Source organism: Aspergillus bombycis (assembly GCF_001792695.1).
Source record: "Aspergillus bombycis strain NRRL26010 chromosome Unknown contig00001, whole genome shotgun sequence".
Taxonomy (NCBI): Eukaryota; Fungi; Ascomycota; class Eurotiomycetes; order Eurotiales; family Aspergillaceae; genus Aspergillus; species Aspergillus bombycis.
The window spans coordinates 142,658-155,340 of record NW_019170003.1 but is presented as its reverse complement, the minus strand read 5'-3'; the positions used below and the strand labels follow the sequence as shown (position 1 = coordinate 155,340).

General features: G+C 50.1%; 3 protein-coding genes across 3 annotated transcripts; 1 reads left to right on the top strand and 2 right to left on the bottom strand.

Annotated features, from left to right (window-relative positions):
* Positions 1–3,975: 3,975 nt before the first annotated feature.
* On the bottom strand, positions 3,976–5,460 carry ABOM_000060 (Zn(II)2Cys6 transcription factor; the record flags this gene model as incomplete). The annotated part of the gene is made up of 5 exons (XM_022527190.1): positions 3,976–4,459; positions 4,513–4,927; positions 4,980–5,137; positions 5,194–5,362; positions 5,421–5,460. The coding sequence occupies 5 exons, from the start codon at positions 5,458–5,460 to the stop codon at positions 3,976–3,978; spliced, it is 1,266 nt and encodes a 421-aa protein (XP_022394948.1).
* A 921-nt stretch (positions 5,461–6,381) lies between these two features.
* On the top strand, positions 6,382–7,284 carry ABOM_000059 (aromatic alcohol reductase; the record flags this gene model as incomplete). The annotated part of the gene is made up of 1 exon (XM_022527189.1): positions 6,382–7,284. The coding sequence occupies one exon, from the start codon at positions 6,382–6,384 to the stop codon at positions 7,282–7,284; it is 903 nt and encodes a 300-aa protein (XP_022394718.1).
* A 3,534-nt stretch (positions 7,285–10,818) lies between these two features.
* On the bottom strand, positions 10,819–11,558 carry ABOM_000058 (uncharacterized protein; the record flags this gene model as incomplete). The annotated part of the gene is made up of 3 exons (XM_022527188.1): positions 10,819–11,061; positions 11,129–11,286; positions 11,345–11,558. 3 exons carry the CDS (start codon positions 11,556–11,558, stop codon positions 10,819–10,821), a joined length of 615 nt encoding a protein of 204 aa, XP_022394717.1.
* Between the last annotated feature and the right edge of the window lie 1,125 nt (positions 11,559–12,683).

Genomic DNA, 12,683 nt, shown 5'->3' with positions numbered 1-12,683 from the left:
ATGCCAAGCGTTGAACGTTCGCCCGAATTTAGTTTGTGGAGCGAGGAATCCAACGCTAACCCACGGCGGAAACATAAACCGCTAAAGTTGAAGCTAAGTCGTAGTGATCCGATTGATTGCCAACCCTTCACCGGCTCGGAAAAGGGTATTGGGCATCATAATAATAATAACGATGATGACGATGATATGGCACTCAAAGCACCGGGAAAAGTGCCGCGGAGGGGGACCTCAGATGGTATACACGACAAGAATAGATATGCAGTCAGGACACTCACTCATGGACTTCCAAACCACAGGGGCTAGGGCTTCCTGAGGATTTTCTATACAAGTAAAACGGATACCACCTTCCAGTTTGAATATTCTGACAGATATCTAGATGGTATGGCCTAGGGTTCATGATACCTTGGAAAAGATATGGAGAATTCGAGATTCGGCTATTGGTAACAGAATAGAAAGCATACATCATTACTAAAGAAGACAATATTCCGCAGCTGTAGCATTATCACAATGTCTTTTCAGTCTATCAGTCTGTCCTGACAGTTGGCTCAATTATAAGCCATCACCCATAGATCTCGATAGATTCCAAGAGCAATCGGGATAGATATCCCACTCCTGCCAACCAGATTACATTTGGTGACTCTTCTTACTAGTATCTGATTGGCCTTCTCTTGAAGTTCGTTCTCCTGTAATGCCTTTACCACTTAAAGCAAGAGACTGGGGGTATTTGTGGGAGGCTGTAGACATAACCGAGTTCGTTGATAGGGTCTTACACCTCGCCGTCGGTGGCGTTGCCCAAAGCAAGAAGCGCCGCTGACCCGTAGATACGCTGTAGCGAAAAAGTATGGAATAGAGCATGATAAGAGGGAGCCAGAACAAACGCAACTGAGTTGCGTTATGGGTTATTTTCAGTCAAACTTGCAAATCCGGTTGTATTCCCCCATCGGTCCTCCTTTGCGCGCATGATGATATGCCCAGTGTCTTTCACATTGTGCGATGATTCGAGTCTCTTAGAAGCCAGTAGCGACTCCTTTTTAGGCAACAAGCCTTCGAGTAGTGGAAGAGTGCGCAAAAAAAGAGAACAGCAATGACTGACTTGATCCTCTTCATTCCTGTTATGGTTCTGTGTTGACTCAAATCCGACCACACTGGTCTAACAGGTGTGCTTCGTAGTGACAGGACGGCGTTGGCGCCCTAACCAGACGGACATTGCCAACCAGGTACCACGGACGGATTCCTTCCATAACCCACCCGTTTGCTCGTCGCAGCTATGATCGGCCACTTCGAGAACGAAAATCACTTAGAGTCCTGGACTTTCACTCATCTCTCTGGAACGCAGTATGGAGGGCTGTCCAACCGGGTCTTTTCAGGTACCAATAACACGCAGTAGGGGATGCTTGCACAACGCAATGGTGAACCCTTGCCCTGCATTTGGAGGAGACTCTATTCGATCGCAACGCACCAACTTTGCTTTTGGGGGGAGGGGGTGCGGCGGTTAGAGGTGCACGACCTGGAACAACACCATTTCGACTCCTTGATAGGCTATCCTCCACCTGGGAGAACACGAACCATTGGCGGCGAATGTGCGTTTCATGAGTGCTTCGCTCGTGGATGCAAGGCAAATCCTTTCTGAGATAGCAGAGAAATAGCGTGTTCGCAGCCTTTGATATCGTCATCGGAGGCTTCAGGATAATGCGATAGTAGGGCCTCATATGCGATGTTCAACGGGAATACGGTGGACACAGGGCCATATAACCTCAAGTCGTCCTGCACAAAATACCACAAGCTTTGATAAATCTTTCTACCGAGGCCCACGACTCTCTCACGGTTCCATGCGCTCTGCATCTCACTCATGGCAGACGTTCTGAGTACGCTATCGATGGTGGATCCCAAGCGTTCGATACCAGTGAGGCATTCGATGCCATAGGCCCAGGCTTGCATGAGGCACATGGCTTTGTACGTATCGCTAAAATGGATAGACGATGTGGGCGGTGGTCCGCCCGCGTTGGGCGTCCCTCGTGTTTCTCCCGTCCAAAACAAGGGGCCAGATGTGGAGCCTCTCAGTGACAACTCCCACTGGTCGAGGGCAAAAAGTACACTGGAGAACGCCGACAGAAGTTGATGGGCAACAGACAGAGTGTGGTGCGGGGACTGGAATGGTAAGGCAGCAGTTTCTTGCAGTAAACCGGGAATGATGGCTGCCGTGCTCATCAGTGATAACATAGGGCTTGGGCTGCTGTGGCGGAACAGGACACGCCTCCAATCATCCGAATCTAAGAACGACTTCCGTTGCGAAAGGCACGCCTCGGAGAGCTGGTACGACGGTCACCTTCCAGGATTCTTGAGAGGGCCTTAGCCGAGGGACTCACTAGAATCGGGCAGAATCCAATCAGGAGCTTAAGGGGAACCGGTTCGGCAAATGCCCTCGGACCAGCAAGCTGAATTAATTCGGCCCCGGCTCGGACGTGGCCGAACCAACCGTGGTCAAATTTCGGTTTGAGAGCCTGGAATTAAATGAATATGTAATCCATGATCTCCGACGAATATGCGGAAGTCGAGGAGGAACATACCTCTATCAGACTTAAGCATAGGGCCGCAGCTGCCAACTCATGCCCAGGTTGTCGGGCTCCAGCTTGAAGCAATTGGCGCAAAGCCTGCGTCGTTGCACCGTATGATTGCATATAGCGCAGTTCCCACTTTCTTTGGCCTGACGACTTGGACAGGATAGATAGTCCTAACGTTGAGATGGAAGAAGAAATGAGCGGCACTGATGCTTTCCTCTCCATGATGGTGGGAAGGACGTGAAGCCAAGAGCTACAGACGAGCATTCCCGCCGTGGCGGGATCGGGAGGGAGTCGTGGGAGCTCCTCGGCAGGGATAAAATGCTGTAGGATCAAAGAGTAGAATTCTTCCGTCGTCGACCATTTGAACGTCGCGAACTCTGATACCAGATCAGGATTCGTAATGGTCCCTGGTGACCATTCCAGGCGAGTATCGCCACATGGAACGCGTTTCGGTCCCTCCTTCGATGCTGCGGAAAGTGGGTGCTGGACAATCAAGATGGGATGTGCGTAGCCCGAGCATCGCCAACCACCCCGGAGGCAAGGCGTACATGCCGGCCGCTTTCCATCGCACTGTCTCTCGCACTCGTCAGCGCGGCGCCATCCAGCCTATCCGGGTAGCATTCCAGAGCTCTCACCTTTCTTTTCCGACCCCGGCAAGTGTCACAAATCGACAGATTTCTCACTTTCATGGTTTTTAGGGGGCAGCAAACTGACGAGTAGGTTCCGATTTCCTTGAAGATCGAGGGAACGGTAGGGGGTTCCTGTTGGGGGACGAACGTTGCCAAGCAAAGGATCAGCAAACGTGTTGCCACCCCCGGTGCTTTACCCCTTTCCGCAGATCTCCGGGGAATCAGAGCTGGAAATTCTACCGCGGAAGAAAGGGAGGCCGATCGAATGGTGGTATCCTCGTGGATGTTGGTTGGTGGAGTGATAGAGATAGTAGTCCCGACTCCCAACTCACGATGACAATGGTCGTCGGCCGAGTCGGCGTCGGTCAGTCAGTTACATAAGCTTCTTCGTCGAGCCCTCCTTCCGGTGCTGTCCGGTTCAGTCAAAGGTATAACTTGACTAAGCTTTACACTATACGGCTATCAAACGGTGGCTCGACGATCTTCATATTATAGATATCTATATAATCTCTAGTATAATGAGGTTGGTGCTTGAATGCTTGGGGTCAAGTGGTTGTTTCAACTTTCAAGGGCTCCCGAGTTCAATGGTCTGTGCGTTCGACTTCGCTATAACATTGCGATCATCAAACAGAAACGAGGCACACGAAACGATGGGGATCAAATCCGCGAGGTTGTCTTCTCGAGGGAAGGAGGCCTCACTCATCGGAGAAGCGATGCGGTCCTGGGATGGTCATGAATGCGGGACGTGCTCTAGAGGTTATATAACCTAGTATAGTTCCCCGCTGCTACATGATCAATACTCGTGGTTCTGGGAGAAGTGCAGGCCAATGGGTGTTGCTTTGTGCCCATATCTCCTCCAGGAACGTCAAGGCTTTCAGCAAATTCAGAAAACCAGTACTGCGATATTGCCTCTCGAGAAAGTGCTTGAAGAAAAGACGATGTTCTTGCTGCGAGCTCTCGGACGCAGCCATGAGTGTGGGCCACACCAGGGCATGCTCGCCGAATGATCCCACCGAAAATAATTCCAACGACCGTTTGAATCTCTCGATCTTTTCGCAGTCAACTGTAGCCCGAGGACCAAGGAGGGCGCGCTGGAGATAGATGTCATATGCCTGTTGTTGCAGCTCAGCAATGGCCGAGAATGTCCGTGAGTCGTCGGGGTGGAAGCGGCTGTTGTAATGCAAGTAGTCGAAGCTGTCTAGGGCATACGACACGATGCTCGATACCCCGAACTCCAGACTCAGCAGTGGGGCCGCGTAGACACGCGTTCTGATCTCGTTAGCACGACGGTTCGACCCGGCCGGAACACAGCAGGTACTCACTTGCGGATTTGCTGTCGTAAGAAATCGGCCATGTCGCCGTTTCCCAGCCCACGTTCACCCCCGACCGTGTCGAACGCAGACTGGAGCATGTGGAACAGGATGGGGAAATCGGAACTGTCATTGACCATCACCCCGACTAAGAGGGTGAGAATCACCACAAATACAGACTGCCGGGTGAGCATGTCATATTCATCCAGACAACTTCGTTTCTGTAGCCCTACAATGGCCTGCATATAGAGTTTGTCCGGTCCCACCATTGGCCCGCTCCTCCCCTGATGGGAGAGGTGAAAGGCCGACACCGCCAGAACAGCGTCCAAGACGGTTTGGTCGGATAGCGCAAGAGGCAGAATGAGCGACCGCCATCCATTGTACTTGTTGTCCATGACGACCATGTGAGGGGCAACGTGGTGAGAGACTGGATGAGTTACTATCGTCGGTCTTCCGGCCGGCGGGCGTGAAAAGCTTACAATATGTCAACAGAAACTCATTGCCGGGATCAACTATAGGAAGACTTCGAGGACGCATGGTAGTCATTGCCTCGTCGTCGGTAGATGTTTCCGATACATCAGAGCCAGCGGCCACGAGTCGATTCGCCTTCCGCAGTGGGGGATCACCCCCTTGTCTCCTGTCACTGCCATCAATATAGTTCAATGGAACGGTCGGGGCACAGGCAAACCATACCTACGAAGGAGCCGCTTGCGTCCCCATTCTATCTTACTCGGGGTTTCGCCATCATTGAATCGATAGCGAATTCCCAGCCCGCTGCAGGGTATGCCTCGGGACACACACTTGCCGCAGATCGGCTCTGCCCGGTCGCAATGAATCCGACGCTGAGAACATTCATAGCAACCTGATCGGCCGTGGGGTTAGAATCACCGAGCCCGACACAGTTCCGGTCCTATGCGCACCTTTCACCTTGGGTACATATTGACGCTTCTGACGGGGCATTTTTTGCCAGTGTGATATGGGATCAAAATTTCGATGAATCAGTATCAACAGTCACCGCCACTGCCTAGTTGGAGAGGTGTATTTAAGGCTCCTGATCATGCCAATGTCTCCAACTCCGTCAAGCAACCCTCGATTCCTCCATCTTTGTATATCCACCCGGCGCCAAGACTCGGGGGCAATTTAGCCGTGCCAAGCTTTTGGCGTCCAGGGTTGGAGATCCATATTGAATTGGTTGCCCAATCAGAGTCGCATGCAACGGCCAGCGACAGACGCGTTAGTCTCGATTAGGAAGCATTACCCATACCCTCCAATCACAGGCGCAGCACCGCCGATCGAGCAGCTTTTGGGGTTTCAAAATCCACCCAACCGGAAGCTCGGTCGCATGCAAACACCAACCTTCCGTATCTTGTTACGTAGAGAAGCAGATGAAAACCGGGGATTAAGGAGCAGGTCATGTGGCATTGGGCCCAGTGTCCCATGGCACTAAAATGGGTAGCGTTTTCTGCCAATGCGTCCGGGAGACCTTTCTCGCAACAAGTGGCGCCTCTCTACCGTGGGCATTCTTCGCCACCATGGAAGGGAAGTTTATGGCAGCTCACAATGCTTAGTATTCCCTCCAACAGCATCACAGATGCCAAGAGATAACCTCGATAGATGATAATACTGCACGCGCCCGATGCGGTATCAAAATGCGCATGGTCGGCCACTGTTAGGTCGATTTGTCATCTCAAAGGATGCCGGAAAGGTAATGCCATGTTGGCTTGAAAGGTCCGTTCAATCAGCAGAGTATCTATACGTACCACATCAAGGAATCTGTAGGATTTAAAGAGAGGCCAGGGTATAACCCACAAGGATTCGCCTCAATCCAACATACTCATTTGTCCATTGACCATCGGTCCGGTCTGCACTCGCCTTCGCATCATGCAGCCCATCATGAACGTCGCAGTGATCGGAGCCTCAGGGACCCTTGGCTCTGTGGCCCTGCGGAAACTCCTTGAAACTGGTACCTTGAACGTGACAGTCCTCAGGCGTCCCGATTCAGCATCAACCTTCCCACCCAATACCAAGGTTATCGACGTCGACTACTCGTCGCGCGAGTCCCTCAGATCAGCTTTCACGGGCCAAGATGCAGTGCTATCGTTTGTGCCCACTTTTGCAGCCGGGTCACAGATCGCCTTGATCGACGCGGCGGTTGAGGCCCGTGTCCGTCGATTCATCCCATCGGAGTTCAGTGCCAACCTCGACAACCCCAAGGCCCGCACGCTCCCGATCTTCGTCCCCAAGGTCAAGGTTCAGGAATATCTGTTCCAAAAGGCCAAAGAGTCGGGTCTCACCTATACCATCATTTACGGGGGCGGTTGGCTGGATGCCGGCTCGCATCGAAGTTTCCTCCTGAACATCAGCGGAGAGACGACGAATACTTATGATGGCGGCAACGTACCGTTCAGCGCGTCCACTCTCGACACGGTTGCGGACTCGGTCGTCTCGGCGTTGAGTCATTGGGACGAAACAAAGAACCGCTCCCTCTTTGTCCACAGCCTAGTGACTACCCAGAACCATCTACTCTCGCTAGCGAAGGAAGTGATGCCGGGAAAGCCGTGGGCTACCCGGGACTTCAAGCTCGACGAGCTGATTGCAAGGTCGGACGAACGATTGGCTCAGGGCCTATTAGACTTTGAGACGTTCAGTCCTTATATCTTCCGTGCCGTATTTGATCCGGCATTTGGGGGTCGATATGATCAAACAGACAACCAGTTATTGGGGATTAAAGAGGCTTCGGAGGCGGATATCAGGGAGATCCTGAAGAAGCTGTTACAGGCTTGAATTGAAATTACAGCTGTCGATAGGTGATCGAAAAATGTCTGATATTATCCTTACTCACTTTTCTAAGTTGCCTTCTGCCAGGTATAACGTATTAATCTATCCTAATAATTATCAGAGTTGGCTTCTATGATTGGGGCTTACAACGTATAGAAGGAGTCACTGTCCTAGGGACTCCAAACTTTGTACATCTTTTGCAAATGACTACATTTCTTATCATCAGATGTGCTCGGCTTTCCCTTTTCTAGAGCTGTCCTCTGAATATCACGTACATCCTTGTTGGTAGGGTGGACCAGGTGTAGGTAGCGTTTAACCCTTGGTACCCTATACAGCTTTACGTGAAGTGCTGCTTGGGTTTTAAAGAGGTTTATAGAGACTTCTGACATGCTTGCCCAGACGAGCCAGGTCAACTGTCCGTATTAATTAACTATAGCACAACAATCATATGTCTTACTAGCCAAGCGATCTACGTTTGGTACAATTTACTGTCATATGGCATGCGGTATGGTGTACACGTAGCGCATTATCGGTCTTCATTAGAGGCTATGTAGGGTCATAACTACGCCAATGCTGATGGGGAATTCATGCGGATATGAAGACATATACTTGGATACATCGAGCCCCACTTCAGGACATGCGCAAGTGCGCTACAAGAGCTGTTGATCGTCAGACGTTGGGTGGGAGCCATGTATATGGTAATCCGTGGATGGATTAGAATCCTGAAATGCGATGTGGTTCATTCCCTTGACTGAGACCCCAGTGCGATTGCGACTAGGCCCGAAAACTGAGACACAACGACCAATGACCACAGGTCCACAAGGGTACCTTACACGGACCCTGAGGACTGTAGGACCGAGACATAGTCAGAATTGCCCACTTCAGAACAAAAAGTAGCGGGATTCTGGGGGCGAATTATTGCGTACCATCCCTCCTAATCTCCATCGATATCGCTAGATATATAAAGCATCTGATTCCTTTTCAGTGTTCCCTGGCACTAATCTTTATTCCGGTCAATACAAAGCAAGGAGTACCAGTTAGGAACCATGAATGCAGGAAAGGAGTGTAGCAACTCCGAGCCAACTGTACCAGTGGCTGAACCCTGCCAGGTCCCTCAAAATAGTTCCCAACCCAACCAAAATCTGACCGCCGAAGTGAGAGGACAGCGAGAATCTGAAAAGGAGGGCCCAGATGTTGTAGACTGGGACGGACCAGGTGGCCCACACAACCCTATGAACTGGAGCCAACTCGAGAAAATGGCACATATAGTGCTAGTCACATTTCTCCAATTGGTTGCGTAAGTTTCCTTCTAGCTTCTTCCTATGGTATACTTCTACCGCCATTTCTGGATTCACATAATAGCTTATTGGACTAGGAACTTAGCTTCAACGATGTTTGCCCCAGCTTCTGAGCTCCTGGTGGAGGAATTTAACTTCTCCAGCATAGTGCTGGCTTCGCTATCTGTTTCAATCTACGTCCTTGGCTGCACACCTTACGTGTAGTGGAGGAACCCTGGCCGACCTCATTCCCCAAAATCAAAGAGGCAGATGGGTGGCTCTGATTTCGATCGGACCTCTGATGGGTCCGACAGTTGGCCCGATCCTCGGTGGCTTTGTTGGCCAGTATATAGGATGGCGTTGAGTATTCCGGCTGCTAGCGTTAATGGCAAGCCATGAAATTCCCTGCATCCTGGCATGGACACACGGCAGCTAATATTGCATCAGAGTGGGTTTCTTCTTGCAGCAGCGTTCATCTTACGCGAAACATATGCCTCTATTATACTCTAACAGAGAGAAAATCAATGGTGCAAGGCCCAAGGACGTCCACTTCTTCGCGCTGACAGGACAGTATTGGTGACAAAGCTCAAGCGGAATATGCTAAGGCCGTTCAAACTCCTGCTCCCCTCGCCTATCGTTCTTTTCTGAGCTCTGTACGCTGCCTTTAGTTTAGGTCTCCTATTTTTTCTCTTTAACACATTTTCAATTGTGCTCAAGGGGCAGTACGGCTTCTCGATGGGTATCAATGGCCTAGCCTATATTGCATTAGGCATCGGCACTCTTGGATGCCTCATCGCCCAAGGGCAATTTAGTGACAAAATGATGGATGTACGAGCCGCCAAAAGGGAACCAACATTAAGCCAGAAGATCGATTACCACCTATGACTTACTTATGCTGGACCATACCTGTTGGCATGTTCTGGTACGGCTGGAGTGCGAATGCTAGAACACATTGGGTGGTGCCTATTATTGGAACTTCGTTTGTTGGCATTGGCTTTACTTTCATTACGGTAACTTGACTGCATTCTCCAGATAGTAATCCATAACATAGAAGGGTAATAGTAGGCTTCAAGAATCCCTCGATGACCTACTTGATAGACTGCTTCGGTCCAGAAGCCGCTGCCTCTGCCCTCGCGGCCCATACCTTTCTACGACCGATCCCCGGGCCTTTCTTCCACTTGCGGGACCTTCGATGTATGACTCCTTTGGCCTTGGCTGGGAAAATAGTCTTTTAGGTTTCCTTGGAATAGCTATCATTCCCATTCCGTGGTACATTGCGATGTACGGAGAGAAGCTTCGGCTGAAGCGAAATATGATGTTATAACTCGCCTAGGGCAGGTTTAACACCAAAGAGCACCTTCTTCGCAAAAAGACTTACTGGATCTATTATCCATGGCTTTACCGGAAGTCTGCACTTCTTGGCTATGCTGTCAATACCCCGTTGTGTAACTAGCTCTTACTGTATATACGCAAATGTCCCTATATGGCAGCTGTTTCGCTACCTCTTCCCTGTGCTCTTTATTTTTTCCGTAGTCTAACCTACGATAGTGTGCGAGTGGGCACTTCATTCTCGACAACTATGTAAAATGAGGCTCCTCCTGTCTAACCGGGACATTGATATCAACAGGGGGCGTGCAAAGCACTTCAGCTAAGGGTATAATGACTACAGCGACAAGAAAGATACCCTTTGAAAGAAAATGATATGATTTGCCTGTAGAGTAAGTCTATTATATAGAGGAAGAGTACAGTGCGGAATAATTGTCCGAACGTCTATGTATGTGGGGAGAGTGCCCTACAGGCGATGATATCATGAATTATCTTAGCTTCCGACGTTCTAGTCAGAATGAAGCGTCTTCTTAAATACTTGATATCCTCCACAACCTCTCCAGATATCTTCAAGTTGATTATGAAACTCTTAAAGCTTCATAATAAAGCAGATCTCATAAACATATGGCCTCTGACGTGTCATATACAAGTATTTCCTATATCCCACCGTCTGAGTGGGCTAGTACGGAATCCAGCAATTCGAGATATATGGATGAAACTCACTAGATTGTATTACAAGGGACCTGCTCGTCAAAACTCTCATGCACCCATATACGTCATATTGTTATATCGAAACACATTTGACCAAATGACAACTATCAGCCAGCTTCACACATACACGGTCAACAAGTCCTGCTTTCAGAAACAGAACATTGCGTCAATCACAACTAGGGCTCTGGCATGTATCGTGCCACTGCCATATCCGATAGCGAATAGCTTACTCCTCATACTTCGAAAATTCATCCCAGACAGCAAACAGGGGTCCCATTAGGCGACTATGTTCCTCATGCGCTTTCGCATACTCGTCGTTGCCCTCGCCCTTCCCATCATACCCAAAGCGCAAGCCAAAGCCACCGACAAGATTATCGTACGTCGTCTCAGGTTTATCCCTGCAAAAGCCACACATAACCTTCTTCCCCCTTTCCATCAAATCACCACGGGGAAACGCCTCAACGATCGTCTTGTATTCGTAGACTGTAATATAGTCACCTGGTAAGAGTGGCCCCACAACAGTCCGTGAAGCTAACCAGGGTCATGAGGTGCACCTCCGACTGTTTGCGAATCGCAATAGACCGGGTGGTTTGCAGGGCAATTGAATCCCAGACCAGCTGAATTCGGTGCTTATCCCACTTGGGTGCTTCGGCGTGGTTCTGGAGGAAATACCGGGCGGCGTTTGCGCCCTCGACTTCAAACCGTTTATCCTTTGAGTAAAAGCCGGGTCCATGCGGCCTCGTGAAGGATACAACCCAGCAGAACACTTTCCATGTCGAGTGTCAACCCGGCGAATGCAGGGTGCTTTTTGCCGATGATCACAGTAAAATAGGCGCAACGGACACAGTGCTTCACAGCACCATGGAACGTTTCGTTTCGGAGGAACTCGACTACATCTTCCAGTCCAGGAGTGCTGGGGAAAACGAGATCAATCTCGGGTAGGTCACGGAGGAATCTTTCAGACATATTGATGAAAAGGTGAAGAGAATGTTGTTTCTGGTTGGCCTAGTATATCAGTGTGAATATGAAGATGAATATATATTTTCGACGCTATCTTGGTGTTTATATAGTTCTGAATCCGAAACTCTTCCTTCACAAACGATGGGGCCATTGATCGAGAAAGTTGCTCTAGGTGCTATTTGATAAAGCCCTGGCCCCATAACTTCTTCTGTCCTAATTCATTGCTTGTTTAGTGACGGCCGCCTGAGAATGGCTCTTCGTTTTTGCATTCCAGGCGACGGGACATATCGACTTAAAGGTGTTGCGTGCCCTAGTCGATACGGACAAATTTGAAATCACTGTTCTGCATCGAAGGCAGTTTGGACTGCCCCAGTACACCGGTGAGACAGTCCAAATAGTCCATTCCAAGTCCGTCAACTCTCTGAGTGCTGCTTTGCTTTCGGGATGGTCGTCGCAAATTCGCCCAAACAAAAAAGTCGGGCACAGGAATCTTTAGACGTTCAATGTGCAAGGGGATAGAGGATGTCTATAGGCTGTTACCACTCAACTTGGGCGCTGTTGTCTCCTTTGCGTGGCGCTCTGGGCAACATGGCCGTACCTGTTGCCAAGGCATTCCTTTTGCCACTTGGTCGGTTTCAAATTCTCAGCCGTTCCACCTGATATCCACTCTCCTACTGGCCCAAGGCAAGGATATCTTAGGCTGGGTACAGTTTTCTTTCATTACGGAGGTTTGGTTTGAGAGTCATATAATGCGTCGATGAACAGCCCTGGTAAACATGTGAAGCCGGCGGGTTGTGTTTGAGGGCTAAGGGTGGCGAGAGAGTGGGGAACCAAACTAGCGATGCAGCTAGCAATCGGAAAGACTCAGCTCGTCCGGCCCGACGACCGGGGAACAACTGACTGTGGGAGCGGTACTCCGTACTCCGTATTGTCTGTCAGCTGGACCGTGTGGTGCGATTCCCCCGGTGGAAACCCGGTGGATTCAATTAGGGTTGCCGTCTTTTCTCGATCGGGATCTCCCTATACAGGCACGCGGAGCCACCACTTTCCGATTCATGTCTGCTGCACCCCAGGCAGGCATTTTGTGGCATCCTTGCTCATAGTAAATCAATTATGGTGGATAGCCCTCTC